At 40.2% G+C, this 19511-nt stretch overlaps 2 protein-coding genes across 7 annotated transcripts in view; one reads left to right on the top strand and one right to left on the bottom strand.

The window, feature by feature from the left end:
• Nucleotides 1-19511, top strand: part of DLG5 (discs large MAGUK scaffold protein 5) — a 235608-nt gene that overhangs the window by 55401 nt on the left and 160696 nt on the right. For 5 of the 6 annotated variants that reach the window (XM_082268205.1, XM_082268207.1, XM_082268208.1 and 2 more), the window contains exon 2: nt 18108-18176. The exons of the other annotated variant lie outside the window; for it this stretch is intronic. In XM_082268205.1, coding sequence (XP_082124331.1) covers nt 18108-18176 — 69 coding nt within the window. The remainder of the gene's footprint in view (nt 1-18107; nt 18177-19511) is intronic. 6 annotated transcript variants of the gene reach the window in all.
• On the bottom strand, nt 14412-16352 carry LOC309563329 (uncharacterized protein; the record flags this gene model as incomplete). The annotated part of the gene is made up of 2 exons (XM_082267725.1): nt 14412-15206; nt 16023-16352. 2 exons carry the CDS (start codon nt 16350-16352, stop codon nt 14412-14414), a joined length of 1125 nt encoding a protein of 374 aa, XP_082123851.1.

A 19511-nucleotide genomic window follows, 5' to 3' on the forward strand; every position in this document is an offset into this window, starting at 1 on the left:
CCGGATGTTGTTTTTTGAACAAGTGGGCTCCTCTGCACATGGGTAGCTTTCCCTGGGAGTCTGTAAACCTTTTCTACTTATTGAACAATAAAAACAGATTACAGAAAAAAAAAAAAAGTCTGGGACGAATTAACAAGCAACTGGTATGATAATGAACACTTTGGTCAGAAATACACTATATATTACCAAAAGTATTGGAACACCTGCCTTTGCATGCACATGAACTTTTAATGGCATCCCAGACTGTACGTAGGGTTCAATATTGAGTTGTAATTGAAGCTAAGGTGACCAGCGCTATGGAATATACAGTGAGTGTAGGTACGGTGTAAGCTGCCAACAACCAAACCCAAAAGGGTTAAAGAGTGAAATATGTGCTAGTGGGGTTGAGAACGGCGCTACCGTGTTAAATATACACTTGGTGAATAAATAACGTAAAAAATGTTGAAAGTGCTTGATATTAAATAAATAGATATAATTTATAAAGTGCACATGTGACTCATAGTTTTCAGAGACTATAGTGAAGAAACACACATACCCTGTGCCTTTTAAAAGGTGCGATAATAAAGTGCATTAGTGCTAGTGCAAAACAAAAGACACAAAACTGAAATAGGGCAGTGGTTTTTTATTTTTCATTAGACATACCATGTGTGATGTGTGTCCAATCTAGAGAACCAATCATAAAGTGGTTGTGCACAATAAAAAAACCTCAAAAGTTCTGTGCTGCAGTGAGCAGAAATGTGAAAATGAAACATTCAATTGCAAATGATTGTGAGCAAAAGGACTTTGGGCTGCAGATACCTGCGTGACCGCTAGGTGTCGCACCCTGTATACAACCTGGTGAGGTTTTTCTGCTGGATGGATACTGTTTAGGGGTTATTTCCTCCTCTGGATTCCTGATGTGCCGCGTGGTGCCTCAAAAAAGAAACACAGAGAAGAGAACCCCTTGGTGCCGTATCTCAAAACAAGAGCAGAAAAAATGTAGTAACTCACGGGGAAGATGCAGGCTGTCCGCGATCAGTGGTGGTGTGTGCCGGGAAGCTTCCGCGTTCCACGGCTCTGGCTCCGAATGGCGGAAATGACGTATTGACGTCGAAGACTCCGCCCTACCGGTTTCGTCAAATGACGTCTACAGGAGCGGCCTTAAATATTCTCAATATTGAGTTGGCCCACCCTTTGCAGCTTTAACAGCTTCAACTCTTCTGGGAAGGCTATCCACAAGGTTTAGGAGTGTGTCTATGGGAATGTTTGAGGTCAGGCATGGAGAAGGCCTGGCTCACAGTTGCCACTCTTTTTCGTCTCAGAGGTAATCTATCGGGTTAAGGTCAGGACTCTGTGCAGGCTAGTCAAGTTCCTCCACCCCAAATTCGCTCATCCATGTCTTTTTGAACCTTGCTTTGTGCACTAGTGTGCTCATGCATGTCATCATATCAGGCTTGAGTAAGAAAAAGAGGGGCGGGGTCTGGGGGGAGCTGCAGCATAGGTTTTTCACCTTAATGCATTAAAGCGGTGTTCCGGCCTCCCCGTTCAAAAAATTTAAAGTCAGCAGCTACACATACTGTAGCTGCTGACTTTTAAAATTTGGACACTTACCTGTCCTGGAATCCAGCAATGTCTGCACCCCAGGCGATGTTTCCAGGTGAGGCTTCACGGCTGGGTCCCTACTGTGCATGTGCTAAGCGCGCTGCGCTCGGTTACTGGCCTGGAAGCAGAGGAGGGGGCCAAACTTCTGACGTACCTCGCCGCAGCGAGGTCTGATGAAAGTGGGGTCCAGGTACGCCAAACACACAAACAAATGGGGCGCTCGGCAGGAAGTTTGCCCACTGATGAGCGCCCCATAATGCACTGCACGATTGCAGTGCATTAAGTGCTGGTGATTGGCCAAAGCATGCACCGGACATGTATGGTTTGGCCATTTGCAGCACAATGTCCTGTCAGAGCCATGATTGGATAAAGGCAGGGTGCCTTTAGCCAATCATAGCTCAGGGGCGAAGTTCACGCCCCACACTATATAAGGCGACTGCTGACATGGCAGCCGTGTATAGTGTGATATAATAGAGATTAGGCAGGTAGTTAGTGTATAGTGTGTTGAGTTAGTTTAGTGCAGTCAGTGTAGTGTACAGGCATACCCCACTTTTAAAATGTATAAATATGTTGTAGTCCTGGGTCCCCTCTCGATCCTCCCCAAGTTTTGTGTCCCTGTCACTTATAGTGCATAAGCAGTGCCATGCCAAGCAGACCAAGATTTCCCATAGACACCAATGAGCACTGAAAGCTGAAAATTGGTCTATGCAGGAAGGGGGTGAAAGTGCCCCTTATTTAGTGGTTAAGGGGAACCATATGAGGAGCAAGCGACCCCCCCCCCCCTCTGAACCATACCAGGCCACTTGCCCTCAACATGGGAAGGGTGCTTTGGGGTGCCCCCCAAAGCACCTTGGGCCCAATTTGATGGGGACAAGGTCCTTTTCCCAACAACCCTGGGCTGTGATTGTGGGGGTCTGCGTTTTGGGTGGCTAATCAGGATCTGGAAGCCCCCTTTAACAAGGCGGCTCCAAGATCCCCCCCCCATGTGAATGGGTATTGGGTACATTGTACCCCTACCCATTCATCAAAATATTGTAAAAAAAGGAAAAACCACAGAACACAGTTTTTGACATAGCCTTTTATTAAAAAATAAATAAATAAATAGTGCCCCTCAATGTAAATCCATCATCAATCACAATGTCTGCCGACCAAAAAAATAGAAAAAATGTCAAAAACGCTTTGCCTCTTCAGCTTTAACCGCTCTTTTATAGGCAAGGTACCGGGCCACCTGGTCACATCACCACCATGGCACCGACCCCTTCTGATGTCACATGACGTTAAAAGGGGTGGTGCCACCGGATGACGTAACTGGGTAGCCCCACCCCTTGCCTATAAAAGAGCTGTCAAAGCTTAAGAATGGCATACGGCGGGACACGTCAGAGGCGAAGCGTTGTGTTTTATTTAAATTTTTTTTGTGTCGGCGGCGTGCCCTACACGGCACAATATTTAATGGAATTTTTAATTTTTATTGTTTCGATTTAAGAATCATTAAAATCACTGCTCCTGTAAAAACGATTGTTTTAAAAATTGTTTTTTGTATTGATACATGTGCCCCAGGGCATTACCCGGGTCACCATACACTTTTTTTTATGGCAATAACTTGCATATAAGCCTTGAAACCGAGGACTTTTTATTTTTCATGTTCGTATCACATAGACTTTAATAGAGTGTGCATGTTTTTCCCTGTTTGAGATGTTCTGGTGTGAACCGAACAGGGGGTGTTTGGCCCATCACTACTACTGAACTGCTTGTGTTTGCTACAGTTTCACATTACAAAGGCTAAAAAGTGTGGATGTAAACCTTCTGTGAGAGACAGCTGATGATTATATGGTCTGTTGGGAAGTCCCCATCTCTATATGTGATGCACAAAGCACTGTAAACTGAGACCGGTACCACTGGAGAGGGGCTGAACCATACTGGAAGGAATATATGATTGGTGACACGCTCATTTGCCTGATCCATGAGAGTGGGAGGCATATTTATCTGGTGAGTCTCCCATCTATCTGCAATATTCCTGACACATTGGTGGTGGAGTGTGAGGGTGTCCCTCTGAGCGCACAAGTACTGCCTTTCCCGGATAAAGCTCCAAGTTCATGCGTTTATGGTCTTATGGACTTTTCATTAAGGATTTTAAGATGGACTGTTTAATATTTTAAAGTTTGATTGATAAGTGCATCAGTGTTTTTTTTCTTTGCCGGGATTAAGTACACAAGGGTGGTCATTAGGCACCATCATCTTTGCGCTACTGAAATTTTATATTATGGTATTCATTTAAACATTTATATGAGATTTCTTATCCCATATTTACCTTTGTATATTAGCAGCATTGAGATATCTGTGTGATCGTTTTTTTTCGTACTCCTGAGCGCACAGGTTCACTTTACATCTTGTTGCCATTTACGGGTTATTATTGTGCACTCCTGAACTGCTACCAACTTTTAGTTGCAATTTAGGAAGTATTCAGTCGAAAAAATGAGGATATTGATTTTTTTAAGCAAGTTATGTGTGTGTATATAGGAAGAGAGACACAAGCTCTCATGGGAGTCCCTAGAATAAAAAGCCTACAAGATTCCACCAGTCCCCAAAAATATTTGGGCGGATTGACACTTTTTAGTCAGAGAGTAAACATTCCTACGCTGCCATAGTCATGTCTATGCCGTGTCTTCTAATTTTCAAATTTTACTACATTGGCTGCGAAAAGGGAACTATACTAAAAAAACTTACACTTATCTTTATCTGCATTTGCAAGTTATATGGTATTCAGACACTTGTTCCAAACGTTATCGGTTTATAGGGAAAACTTATCTTAGTTTATTATTAGGTAAAGCAGCATTTTTTTTTTTTTTTTGTTTTAATCCATTCTAGTAAAAAAAGCTTATAGTTGATAGCAATAGGTTTAACAGTGCATAAAATTAATGAGGCAATGTAATAGTCGTGTATTTCCATAAAACTAGATTGTTTGTATCCAAAAGTACACCTTTTGAGGAACGCACAATTGGAAAACTGAAATCGCTCAAAGCAAATTTCAGAATCCCTGGGAAAAATTATAGGAGGTCCTGAACTCCAGGCATAGATGAGACCTAGTTAAATGCAGGGCTGTATTTCTTAACAAAACGTTATTTTGTAATAAACTAATTCAAGTGTATGAATTTGAATTTGACATGGTATCCCCCAACCCCCCGCAATACCAGATAAAGTGAAACTTGGGGCTGGGTGGAAGGTGTGCTGCATAAAGTCCCGTACACACAATACGAAATTCGGACGACGCATCAAAAATGAAGAGTTTACTAAAGTTACGAAAATTTTCGTATGCCAGAATAAAGAATCGGAAGTGATATCATGTGTTTGTAGTGTATTTGTATTGTATTTTCGACTGACAACTGTACTGATTAAACAAAAATCGTCCAATCCGGCGTCGTAAGAACAATTTTCATGCTTGCCCAATCAGATAATATCGGCTTTTTCGTGATCGGCTCTCGGAAGCTGTGTACTAACGATCCGATTCTCATATGATTAATTTGAAAGCGGTATTTTTCGTACGATTTTCGGATCGTGTGTACGGGCCTTAGGAGGGGTAAGCAGAGACCGAGGAGAGACATAACCCCATCAGTACTGCTCTTTCATTGCCCAGTCAGGCTGAAGTTGGAAATAGTCGATCACTCTATCCGTTGAACCCTAACTCCAGTTATAATAATTTTACTAAATGGCTTTATTGGTGAGCCTTGGGTGAAAGTAGTTTCATCCAACCTTTCTCAAACTGATGTAAAAGTGTTAATTCAATTTTCAGAATGGTATAGCTCCTTCTGTACGTTCAACCTATTCCGACAGGAGTACTACAGGTCCTATGGACCCCAATGCTGGTTTATTTTCTCTGCCTAGGCCTAAGTGGAGCCCGCAAGAGCTGTACTTTTTGGAAAAAAGTTTACTAAACTTAACTTTTTACAGCAGTTTAAAGGAAGCCTGTATGTAATTACTGAACATCCAAGGTTATGTCACATTTAAATACAGTTAGTGAAATGATTGTGCCAGTAGCTGGGCTTTAACTGTAAATGGTGTCATCCACCTAGCTGTGCTGTTTGGCAGGGCTGAAAATGCAAGTCCTTGGGCAGTTAAACCCTCCATCTTGTATGTAGAGTATTTCTTCAATGTATTTAGCGGTTTGCCTGGAGTTTAATTTTGTCACTGTAAATTGTTTCAGTGTCATATTTAAAAAAAGCTGTCCAGTGTCTTCATCATGCTACTGCATTGAAAACCTTAGTCACACATGAAGCACAAACTGGTTAATTTTCACTGCATGAAAGTAGGTGTGATGTTAAATGTGTGTTTCACATTAACGACTTTATACTGAGAAGTGAGAGCGTACATTTTTAGCCAGATTGTTGCTTTACAGATTGCAAGCAACCAATGTCAAAACATAAACTGCATTCAAGCCTTGTGAGACTGATGTTCATTTAAATAAAAACAGACTAAAGCCGGCCATAGACCGTTTGAATCACGGCCGTTTCAGCAATGGCTGGCCCAACTTCGAACCATGAATGGGCAAGCTGAATATACCCAGAGTTGTATAAAGTACTCAAAACCCATACTTGAGTAGAAGTGGAAGTGCTCAATCAAAAAGTGACTTGAGTAGAAGTGGAAGTGCTCAATCAAAAAGTGACTTGAGTAGAAGTACTAAAGTATTAAAATTTTTTGTACTTAAGTATTGCAAGTAGTTTTTTTTAAATTTTGCTACTCAAGTACTGAAAGTAAAAGTACAAGTACTGTGTTATGTAGTTATTAAATAAAAAAGTCAAAAGTTTGAACATCATATTGTGTTTTATTATTTCAAATGCAGCTTTTATTTATACATACAGTAGCTTTTATTTTCGTATGCGCTGATAATACACATGTTTTGAACTTCATGAAACCTGCCATCTACTGTTCTGGCAGTGGTAATTTTTATAATTGTAACGAGTAACTATGCAGCACAAAAAAAAAAAAAATATCGGAGTAGAAGTATTGAAATCATTGAAAAAATGTAGCGAAGTAAAAGTGGAAGTAGGAGAAAATTCTACTCTAGGAAAGTACAGATACCGCCTTTCGGTACTTAAGTACAGTAGTGAAGTAGTTCTACTTAGTTACTATACATCTCTGAATATACAAAGCTGATTGATTTGATCAGCTTGGGTATAACCAACCTGTCAGATTTTGGATGTGATTATTGCTAGCGTCTTTTGTAGCCGCTAACAATAATAACTGTGTTCTCCCCGCAGGGACAGCGTTTTTTAAAGCGTTTCAGTGCATTTTTTCCCCTTCTTTTTTTTTCACCTTTAAATAAGGATGTGTGTTTCAGTGGGTTTTTGGTGCTTTTATGTGCGTTCCGGTGCTTTTTTTGATGCTTTTTACCACGTTTTAGTACAGTTCAGTACAGAAAAAACGCTGCATGTTCTACTTTTTTTTTTTTTTTTTTTACAGGAACGCACTGGGGTGAACTATGCCATTGAAAACATATAACCTACTATTCATGCATTTTAAATGCAGAAAAAAAAAACGCACTGGGCTGCATGTGGTGTGAACTGGCCCTGAAGCAGAATCAAGGAGATGTCCATTTGCCTAAACTTGGCAAAGACTGCACTTTGCCTTTTTTGAGTTGTGCCTCATTCACAGAATTTGCTGGTTTAGAGGAACTAGGGTTAGAGAATTTCTCTATAAAGAAGGAAGGCACATAATCCACTTTGACCATCATTTTGTTTGCATACTTTGCATAAGTAAATCTAATACTAGCTGCACTTTTAATAATTTGTATGTTACAATCATTGGAAAGATACTGAACATATGTTCAGCATAAATCGTTGACCTCAAATTGCTGACATTACGCAACAAGGTCTGTGCAATGACCTAAAAATTACCCCAGTCTATGAAATACAAAAGGAATTAAGCCAAAGCGTATGACGAAGCTTTTATTGCCATCTCAGTCGTCCTATCCTTATGACAGCCGGTTTTCTGTCAGAATAACGAACCCGTCAGATTAGGTAACAGAAGCCCTGCATGCGTTTCACCACTGCTAGGTTTGCTAATCTGACCGAACACCTGCAGTCAGAAGGCGGCAGCGGACATCTTACTATACCCAGCTATGTCTTTAATTTCAAAGTAATTTTAGCAATAAAGTGAGCATATATAAATATAGTATATTGACGTCTGTGATGCTGTTTTGATGTTACATTTTGAAACAAGCTAGACACTAGCAGTAGGAAGTTGGCAGAGGCCACCATGTTGGTACACCCCCCCACTGTAGCAGTAGGAAGGTGGCGGAGGCCACCATGTTGGTACACCCCCCCCCACTGTAGCAGTAGGAAGGTGGCGGAGGCCACCATGTTGGTACACCCCCCACTGCTCAGCGCTAAACCTTTTAAGCTTTCAAAATTCAACATCACACCAGCATCAGATATCATTACACCAATATTTTTTATATACGCTCACTTTATTGCTAAAATTACTCTGAAATTAAAAACGTAGCTGGGTGGAGTAAGATGTCCGCTGCTACCTTCTTAGGCCTCTTGCACACGATACTCCTGTTTGAGCATCTACTTTTTTCCAGACCTTTTTTCTTGTATGTATTTGCGAGTTTTTGCGAGTATTCGCGAGTATTGAGGCTTAAATCACTGACCAAAAATGCAGATTTTTCTATTTTGTTCTTACTGAAGAATACACAGCGCTTGTTTAAGCGCCTGTGTGCATAGGCACATTACAATTAATGGGCTGTATTTTAGCTCAACAAGTATTTTAGCTCAAAAAGCTGTACTGAGCATTTTTAAGCCGTAAGATGCCCAAACAGGAGTATCGTGTGCAAGAGGCCTTACTGTAGGTGTTCTGTCAGATTAGCAAACCTGGTAGCAGTGGAATGCATGTGCAGCTGACAAAACGTCACTTCCGTTACCTAATCTGATGGGTTCGCTATTCTGACAGAACACATTTTTTTTGCTTATACTGTAACCCTTCCTCCCTCATAGGTAGGGCTGTTTAAAGCGTAACTCCGCTTTTGTTTGCGAAAAAACATTCCCCTCTGGGTGATCTATGTACATTGCAAGGATTTTAATAAACTTTTTGTTGCAGATTCCTACTTTTTTTTTTTTAATCAAGAACAAGTTTGAGATGCCAACAGTCATTGCAGGATTTCAGGTGCATACAAAACGGTACAAACACAACAGTAGGTTGCAAAATCAACCAATATTCAAACAAATAATACTTATAGTGCTCTGATTGTCCACACTTTCAAACCAGTTAAATTCTACCGTAGTAACCTTTCCATTACCAAATCTGTAGGTGCCAAACCCGGGGTAGCAAGCCAGTTACGCCATATTTTTTTCAAATTTGAAGGGGGAACCCCTGTGCTGATAAATAAACTTTTCAAGTCTCATTGTATTGCCCATTTCTTCAAGCCACATTTTGTGTGTAGGTGGTTCAGGTTAGATCCAATGTACTAGTAAGAGTCTACATGCCTGAAATAAGGCTCCTAACACCGCTTCTCTCAGACAACTGTCCTGAGTAATCGTGTCAAGTATACCCAGTATACACTGTTTGGGATCTAACGAGACCGAAATATCTAAGGTTTTCATAACCGTGGTTATAGCAGTAGACCAATATTGGTGTAACTTAGGGTATCTACACATCAGGTGGATCAGGTTGCCAGTCTCTCCCCCCCCCCCCCCCCCCACACATTTACAACACGATGCATCAGGACGTATACCCATAGAGTGAAGTTTGAGTGGAGTATAATGAACTCTGAGAAGGACATATAGTTGGGATACTCTTTGGAAGCAGTTAAGGAGCATAACCTAACCGCCTCCAACACCTCCTCCCATTGATCCCCCCCGTAATTTCTCCTACGTCCTTTTCCCATTTGTCACACGCATTATTGGGAAATCTCTCCAGATATGCCCCCAAAAGGGTGGCGTAACAACTAGATATAAACCCCTTTGTTGTAACTGTCTGTTGCATTAGTGAGAATATTGGCGTAGGTGAAAGCTTAATATTCTTCAGTGAATTTTGGGCCTTCACAGCGTGTTGCAATTGCAAATAATAGAAAGTAGAATTTCATACTCAGAGGGATATTAAATCTGGTCTGCAGTTGTGTAAAAGATAAGTTTACCATCAGTAAAGAGGTGATGGATATGTCACCCCCAAGGCTCGCCACCTGGCCGCGCATGGTAGTTTGAGGAGCTCAGAGTAAGTATGGTTATTCCATATTGGAATGTATTTAGTATAGCCAGTCACCTTTTTGTAATTGCTTGGTTTTATACTATTTTGTTTTAATGATTCGATGTGTAGGGAGCGGTTTATTCGGCTTAGCAAACAACTGCTCCTCCAGACCCTCTGCTTCACTATACTGAAGCATAACACATAGTGCTGAGTTTTTAACGGTGCATCAGCTAGCCCGCCCACCAGATGCGGCAGCTGAGAAGCCATGTAGTACAGCCAAGGATTTGGGAGGGCAAGATTTTTGAAGTGCAGATTTTTACCTTTTTGTTCTAAAGAAATTCCTGTTTGTTCCTCTGTGCTAAATGGGTCTAATAGGAGTGGTTTCATAATTACCTGTCAGCTGTGGCAGCTGCAGAGCTCTGAGGAAAGCTGCTGGGTTTGCATCCCTTTAGATGTGCTCCTATTGGGAGTATCTCACCAAGAATGACATTTTTGTTGCAGGGGCTGCCAGAAGTCGGACTTGTATCTTAGGCAGACTTCTGGGAAAATTGGTGAGCCAATCACACAAGCAGGAGATTATGTTTTATGTTTCTGGGGTGTGGTCAGTACACATTCCGTGTACAGAACAGCTCCAGGTGGCCATATTGCATTGCATTTTCAGAAAAAAACAGCTGCAGATTGAAAAAAAGGTCATTTTTTAAGAACCATCAATTACAATATGATTTGTGTTGCAATTGTATACGCTATATTGTTTTTTTTCTTTATTTGCTATTTTTTTCCCCCCACAAAAGTGGAGTTACCCTTTTAAAGTCAATGTAGTATTTGGTTCTAGACAGGGGCTATACTTAACCATCCCATTCTTTTTGTTTTGGAAAGAAACTGGATGGAAGCTATGTGGTTGCCAGAAGAACTTCTGTTGCTCTGAACTCTGATATTGTCCTCTATTACATAATTGTTCCATTTTATTGTTGATTTTGAGGCTTTATTTAGGGTTTGATAGCTCTGAACTGGAGGTGTGTGGTGTGATTTTAAAAAAAAAAAAAAAAAAAAAAAGGCTGTACTGTTTTGCTACACCTCCATTTAAGGCAGCCTGCCTGAACTTAGACTTAAGCAGGCCATAGACGATACGAATATCGTCCGAAAATCGTAAATGCCAGTGTTATCGAACGATTTTCGTATCGTTAGTGTGGTATGTAAACTATGCGTTTTTCGTACGACAGCAAAAATTCACATATCCAACATGTTGGGTTTTTCCGCGAAATTTGTCCAATTTTCGTATCATTAGTGGTTTAGTCGTTCGATTCCACAGAACAACACACAACTGCGCATGTTTCCGAAAAGAATGACCCGGAAGGTAAATAAAAAGAATATCAACACGGACGACTGTTCAGCCGAAAAACCGCAATACATCAAATATTATATGTTCAAGCAAACTCTGCTAAGAGGCCAATATGTGTGCATGAAAAGTGTAAACACAAAAGTATGTGTATTGCAAAATGACTTTTAACACCTTTTTTCAATAAACGGACCCACTGCATTGTTGTACAGCTGCAGAATAAATGGTACAGCAAGTTTTCTTTCTGCAGGATGTATATGTTCCAATATTGTTTGTCATTAATAACATATGGTTATCCTAATTGTCATTTTAACAGTAGATTATTTTGATGAGAATGTCATTGTCTATACTACCATAAAGATCAATAGCTGTGTATACAGTTGATATCACATAATGCATGAAATAAAGACACTTGAAACCAATTTCAAAATAACCATCAATTTATTGATGAACAATAAACAAAAACCGTAGTTGCGCATGTCCAGCACACAAACATTTCCCTATTTAGGATCTTAAAAGCTTGTACATATGTACATGAATATAGTTAGTAAATATGTACATACAGCCAAAATTTAACAGTACAAAAGTACATAAACAGTCACATAGTGCAATTTTATTTTTAATAAAGTGCAAGTCAGAGCAAGGGCCCTTTCACACAATCCAATGAGATTCGCCTGTCATGTTGTCAGGCGGAACTCATTGGAATGTTCCATGCATCCCCATAGGGCAGCGAATGTCAGTGGAAACATGTCCACTGACATCCGCTGCTATCCGACCCGATCAAAGCCTGACGGATGGAAATTATCATTTACATCTGTCAGGCGGATCGGATGGATATGATGAAAATGGACTGGTGGTCCCCAAAAGAGAACGGTGGGGTTCTGACAGCTCTGTCTCTGCACAAAGAGCAGAGAAAGAGCTGTCAGACACCTGCTCATAGGGGATTTGGGCGTGGACCCCCCTTTCAGCAGAATGGAGTACGTGGGTGCATGCGGACAGTGTGAATGGGCCCCTACTTTATAACAACCATTTTTATTTTTAAAGTGCCATAACGAAACATGGTCTTAAAAAAAAATTTTTGTTTCCAGAGTATTTAAACCTTTGCTAATTGGTCTATCACATCAGAAATCCTGCCTTGAACCAATTTCATTTTATTGCAAACTTTCTCAATATCTGAATTGATTTGCATTAAATCAGCAATCATGCGGTTTGCAGATGCAGAAGTGAATGAAGAACTGCCAGCAGTAGACATTGTAAAGCCTATAAGAAAACATGAAAAATCATAAAAATCACAGTCTAAACGTTATAATGAGCATACGTTTATGTGACATTTGGTTATGTACCTGAACTGGTGGCAATGCTGCTCCAATCACTGCCTTCAACTGGTGTGAGACATATCAGTGTTGTGTCAGTCGTCATCTCAGACTCTGCACTTGTCTGCTGTTCATTTCCCGCCTCTGCATGGGCCTTTCTAGAATGTCCTTTGAAAATTAATAAATACATGTATTTAACTTCAAATACTATACATATATTTAAATGCAATCACACTATGCATATTATTTCTGTATAGAAGACAAAAATACACTATAGATATGCATAGAAAATCACAATGATGCAAGCTGTGTAGTATGCACTCTCTGCATGCACATGTCACATGGCATATACAGAACATACACTCACACAGAAAAACCCAAGAACATCATACATTCTTGTTAAAAAGTTTATACTTACTTTTTTGAAGAATTTTCTTGATTTTCCTTAGCTGATGGGATTCTCTGGATTTTAAGTCAGACCAGCGTTTTCTCACTTGATCTTTAGTGCGTTCAACACCATGGTTTTTCTGTAGGACACGTAGAACTTTCTCCAGAATTTGATCTTTTCTCACATTTTTTTTAGGGTAGACTTGCTTCCGACAGTCATAATCCTTCTTTTGAAGAATGTTCACCATGTCCACCATCTCCTCCAAAGACATGTTGGTGGCTTTCTTCTTCCTGGGGCTTGTCACAATGGTTGTCTGGTGACCTTCTTCCACCTCCACGATTTCCTGCTCCTCATCTGTCCCAGATCTTTCGCTCTGAGAAGCTGCCATGTCTTGTCCCTCTGCCATGATTTCTCCCACAAGCCCCCGAAAGAAAGAAGAGGCGGGGCCTGTACATGGTATATAACGCACGTGCGCATTGCACGAATATGCAGCGACTTTTCGGGACGTAGGAAAGTCTATTCGTGCAGAGAACGCTGAACACACATCCCTGAGGTAAGTTCAAAATGCTGACTCTCCATTGCATATTTCACTTTTTCTACGGAAATACTGTGTTATAATGTAAATATATGCTATTTTATTACTGATAGAAGTCCTTTTGCAGTATAGGAGCTGTTCAAAAAGGCTAAAAATTAGACCTCACTCCTGTCCAAATTTATCTCAGTCACGATTCATGGCACATGGCTCATCCATTATATGAACAGGCTGCATGAAACTTGCATATCGTGTTAGTTCTATTGTCTTAAGTATTATTTATTCTTCTTATTTAGTCATTATTAATGTGCAAAATCATTATGTGTTATATTTTACACATGTATAACAAGGCTTTGCAAGGTAACTTAGTAAAATATATATATATATATATTTTTTTTTTTTTTAAAGGAAAATGCCTCTCACATTCACATCTACTGAGTTCCTTCCCCAATTCATTGATAAATACAGAGAATTTTCGTGCTTATGGGATGTGAAATCCAGGGATTATTCTAATAGATATAAGCGTGATGAGGCCATCAAAGAACTAAAGGAGCTATGTAAAGAGGTTTGCAAAGATCCAAATGACCTATATGTAAAGCACAAGATTGCTAACTTGCGGACTGTTTTTAAAAAGGAGTATAAAAAAATACAAGCATCCAAGAAATCTGGAGCAGGGGCTGATGATGTCTATGTCCCACGTTTGTGGTACTTCAAAGACCTGATGTTTCTTGCTGACACAGATGATCCAAGAGAGTCCCATTGCACTCTGCCACCAAGTGCAGCATCAGACTCCAGTTTGATATCTGACCCAGAAGCAGAGGAAATGTCACAGACACAGACACAGACTCAGACACAGGTATATCCAAATTTTCGTTTAATTCACAATATTTTTTCTTTGGGGGGGGGGGGGGGGTTGGAGGGCCCAATGAAACAACTATAGGGTCAGGGGTCCTTCTGCCTCATGGGCCAGTCATAGTAGAATGTAACAAAAACTAGAATAAAGAATACTCATATATTGTATATGATTTATTAAGCTGTCTTTATTTAGAGCAAGTCATTTCTTACAAAATATAATACATATGATTATATGCGATCCTGCCATGCAACTGCACCACTACCCATAAAATAATCTGTGTAATGAATGCGATTTTGACGTGCATTTGCAGTTGGTAGCCTAGGCCTTGCAGGAGCTAAATTTACCATGCCACTGCTGTCATTTCGCCAATCACCTGGCACAATTGTGCCACTGGTAAGATCTTCAATATCAACTGCAGTTGATGGCATATATGACACAGTTGTGCTTCTTAAATAATTGTGTAACATACAGCAGCACTCCACTATTATGTCAATTTTTTCAACTGTAACATTAATGGCGGTGTGGAAAATGCGTAATCTGCTGGCCATGATCCCAAATGCATTTTCTACCACCCTTCTCGCCCTAGACAATCTATAATTAAAGATTTTCTGGGGAGCAGTTAAATTGCGCAAGGGATGGGGTTTCAACAGGTGTTCATGTAAGGCAAATGCATCGTCCCCAATGAACACAAAATTAAGGCCCTCAACTGTCTCACTGGAAGATGGAAGATGCAACATTCCTTCTTTTAATCGATGCATAAATGGACTGCGCTCTATCACACCTCCATCCGAGTTTCTTCCATTTTTCCCTATATCCAAGTACATAAATTCATATTTGGCATTCACAATTGCCATTAGAATTATGCTGAAGAACCCTTTATAGTTGTAAAAATAGGATCCTGAATGTGCTGGTGGTGTAATTCTCACATGTTTCCCATCAATTGCGCCACCACAATTGGGGAAATTCCACATGTCCTGGAATTCTTTGGCAACTTCTTTCCATTCTTCAGATTTAGAAGGAAACTGTTGGCAAGATAGAAAAAAATTAAAACATGTTTTAATGATAATTAGTGATCATATTTTCTTCTTAATTTTTTTGGTTTCTATAGGATACACCAAGCCCAGTATCAGAGCAGCCAGGAACATCAACTCAGAGAACTCAAAGAGGAAAGAAGAGAAATCTTGACTACGATACTGCCAGTTTGCTGAAGGATGCATCATCTATCATGAAGCAGAAAGATGATGAATGTGATGCTGTGGGTCATCTGGTTGCACACAAATTACGGAGAATGTCCATGGAGCAACGAGACATTTGTGAAGCTTTAATGCATAAAATGATTGCCATTGGACTAAAGGGCAATCTTACACCTAACACAGATATAATAGGGTATCAGGGATGTACATCTCCTCCACCTGTAACATCTGCTCCACCTGTAACATCTGCTCCACCTGTAACATCTGGCCAATATTGGCACCCAAATATGTCTCAATCACAGGGAAACCCAAGCTGGTCAGTGCGTCCTGAACCACCTCAAGGTTCTTGGTTTCATGGCCCCCAATACACAAATCTGTAAAAAAAAATTCTAGATATGTTGCTCAATATTATTGCATTTCTTTGGTGTATTTGTTCCTTTTTTATTGGTTATTGTTTAAGAATTATATATTTTCATAATAATGATTTGGAAATGGGTATGTATTGATTTAAGAAAATACCAACTTTTTCAGACAACCGTGTACAGGAAGTTACATATTTTTTTAATAAAATTGATGTACTCACAAAATTTGACTTATGTTTGCAGTAATATTCTTACTAATTTAAGTTGTAATTTTTATAATTACCTTTAAATACTGTGGCTGGAGCACCTTCACTATGGCCTGACACGTCTCAGGTATGATTCTTCCCAAGGATTGGGCAGAGATTCCAGTGGTGAACTTCAGGTCTTCATAAGACCTGCCTGTTGCCAAAAAACGCAGGGTTGCCATGAGCCTCTCCTCTGCACTAATAGATTTTCTCATGCAGGTGTCCTGTTTGGTGATATGTGGCTGCACAAGAGCTAATAGCATGTCAAAGGACTGCTGGGTCATCCGCAAATAATTACGGTAATCCTCAGGATTATTTTCTCTGAGGTTTGTTAGCAGGTTTACATGTGAAAATTGCTCTCGTTGCATGAGCCAGTCTTTGGCCCACACTCTGCTCTTCCTTCTATTTTTCTTCTTTTTCTTCTCCTCCTCCAAAGCAATCAATGCAATAACCATTGCTGCCATTTTCTGATTCCTATTATACCTCTTGAATGGCATTTTATTGCTGAGAATAGTCGTATGCTGTGGCGAATGATTGCTCTGTTCGCAAATGACACGATCCGACTTTTAACTGTAGGGGGAGTGCCCAGTGGAGGTGTGGTTAAAAGGTCAAGACAACATTGCATCACTTCCTATACTTGCAGAAGGAAGAAGTGTTTTGTCGTACGATTTTCGAATCACATTGATGGTACACTCGACGATGTGCACGACTGGCGCTTGCGTTTATCGAACGACAAATCGTACGAAATTCGAAACGTGTATGGCCTGCTTTAGGTTGCATGATTTATAAACTATTTGCCCAACCATGCATGAACTTCTAGGCCATAATAAAAATATAAACCCCAATATGGCTTTTTGTACAACCTCATCCATTTGATATCTATGCAGATGTTGACTGTGGTAGTCGAGGATATGTGTATCGGCATGCTATTAGATACTCTTCTAGTGAGGGCTGTGTCCTGCATTCTGGCGATGTTGCCCAACATATACATTTGGGGTTTCCGCCAATCAACTGTTTGAATAGTCTAGTTAAACTCAATGGCTGCTTGTTCTTTTACATGCATGCTAGCTCCAGTACTGAAACTTTTTTTTGAAGCAAAAAAGCCAGAGAAAGTCTAAGTGCTCCAGTAGGTTTGTAGCTAAATAACTAGACTAGCCTTTATGAACATCCGATTGACTAAGGGGTTTTTCATTTGTTAAGGCCCGACCTCACATTGATACAATTTCAGTTGCAACTTGGGTCACACTGAATTGCATGAAAATGGAAATAACCTTGCTTCCTATGTTGCACTGTTAACATTGGAAAAGGGTCCTGTGATTTTGTGTCCCATAAACCTCAATGGAAATGCATCAAATTTGCACCTATGTGTGTTTTTTATGTGATTCTGTGTGCGATTTGTGCTAATTGTAATCTGTGGGTAGCAGGGATGAGTGATCAGTTAAGAAACTGGCATCCTAACATCCTTGAGTCATCCCTGTTGTCAGTGAGGGATTCCATGTATAGTAGGTGGCTGGGGGTAAAACCGTGGCTCAGCCACCTGTTTTTGCCACCTACTGATCACCTATCTGAAAGAGACTCATTTCATTAGCAGGTATACCTATTATTATTCCTAGTGTCAGGTGTTTGTTTTATATATACTAATTTTATACACCCACATTTAGGATCAAATACAGTATGTGAAATCAATAAATACCTCTGCCAATGTGAAATCACTATGTGACCGGCTGCAGCTCTAAGATACTGTACTGTTAAATTTAATATATTGGTTTAAGCGCTGTCTGTTCTGTTAACTATAATTCAAATACCAGTATGTCAATACAAACGGTGAAAGAATTTAACAACTGATAAAATTAACATTTTTTTTCTATATGTTTATGTAATTATGGACCTTTCCAGGTCCAAAAACAATATTGAGCAGCATTAAGTTCAGCCTTCCACAATGGTCCCAGTTTCTCATGTGGCCCCTTGGGAAAATGAATTTCCCACCTCTGATTTAAACTTCAGTAAAGTAGCTAATAGGTTGTCATCATTCTATCTTTTCTAGGTCGTCTTCAGATATGACAGGTATAGCTTTGCACTTTGCTGATCCATCATTGATCGTTATTCTTAATGCTTTCCAACAGGTTCCACTTACAGTGTTCTCACGACAATGCCTTCAGACTCAGAAAGCAGTGGATCCCTCAGCAGTGTTGGTAAGAACTCCTAACATAAATGTAGTTTGTTTATTTGATGTCTGTTTTACTTGCTCATTTCTTAAATAGAGAATTTTGAAGATCACACACAGAGTCTTCATGGCGCTGGAGCAAGGGCTCCAGCACTGGACTCCCAAGACACAGCGTGAATACACAGGAGGCCAGGATTGTGTTGAAATCTGGGACAGTTGGGGAGCATGGTGGTTTAACTACAGTCTTTCTCTGGACCAGGACTAAAACAGAAAGCATCCAGAATCCCACTAGATGTGCATTCTGCTTTCCACAATTTGCTGTCTGTAGTCACATGGCATAAGGGTGATGGGAAAGGCTTGGTTAAAATTGTGCAGTGGCTGCCTGGTTTTAGCATTTAGTAATCTTTACTGCATGAGAGCATTGCAGTGAATCACACTAGCATGTGGAGCAGACACCAAACTTGTTTTCATCTTTGTTCGAAGCTACAGAGCAGGCACAGTCATTGCAAACTGTGTACAGTGCACTAGAGCCTAGATGCCAGCTCACAAAACACAGGGTCAAAAAGGAAATTTAAAGGAAAGAACATCAGTAGGGTATTTTTTTATGAAATGTAACAAAATATTCTACTAGTACAAATTTTGTTCTTGAATGTGTGAGCTTGTGAATCTTACTAAGTGTTATTTGCATCACCGTTTATAAAATTACACATGCCTAGTCAAATCTTTCAAAAATCTAGAAGAAAAAAACGATGTGACTTAGATCTAACCAACCCTCTATCCCCCCCACCACCAACAGCTGCCACCTCCACAGTCTCTACTCACCTTATGAGCATAAATCGGTAGAGCACCAGCGTTTATCCTTTCCATAGATGCTGAAAAAGCCTTTGATAGGGTTGACTAGACTTTCATTCGCCTCGCCCTGAAAAAGACTCTCCTCGGCCCTCACATGCACTCATGGATTAATGCATTGTGTTAGTCTCCCTTTGCTAAACTGTGCGTAAATAGAGAACTCTTCTCTTGTCTTCTCTTATTTTTAACATTTTTTTGAAGCCCTTTCTGTAGACCATCCGGGGCGAACCTCAACATAACTGGTATTGGAAATGGGAATAGCATCTATAAGATATTTGCTTACGTGGCTGACCTTCTTTTTTTTCTTACCAATCCCACTACAAGGTTACCTAGTCTTTTATCCAGATTTAAGATGTATGGCGAACTTTCGAACCTACAAGTTAGTTTTCAGAAGTCCAGAGGCTCTTAATCTGCCTATCCCAGGACATACCCTAAGTAGCATTCAAGGCAATTTCCAATTTAAATGGGCCTCGTCCCACATCAAATACTTTGGGTATCCTGTTACCCAACGACC

This window comes from Pelophylax lessonae, assembly GCF_965119305.1.
Source record: "Pelophylax lessonae genome assembly, chromosome: 9".
In the NCBI taxonomy this organism is placed as follows: Eukaryota; Metazoa; Chordata; class Amphibia; order Anura; family Ranidae; genus Pelophylax; species Pelophylax lessonae.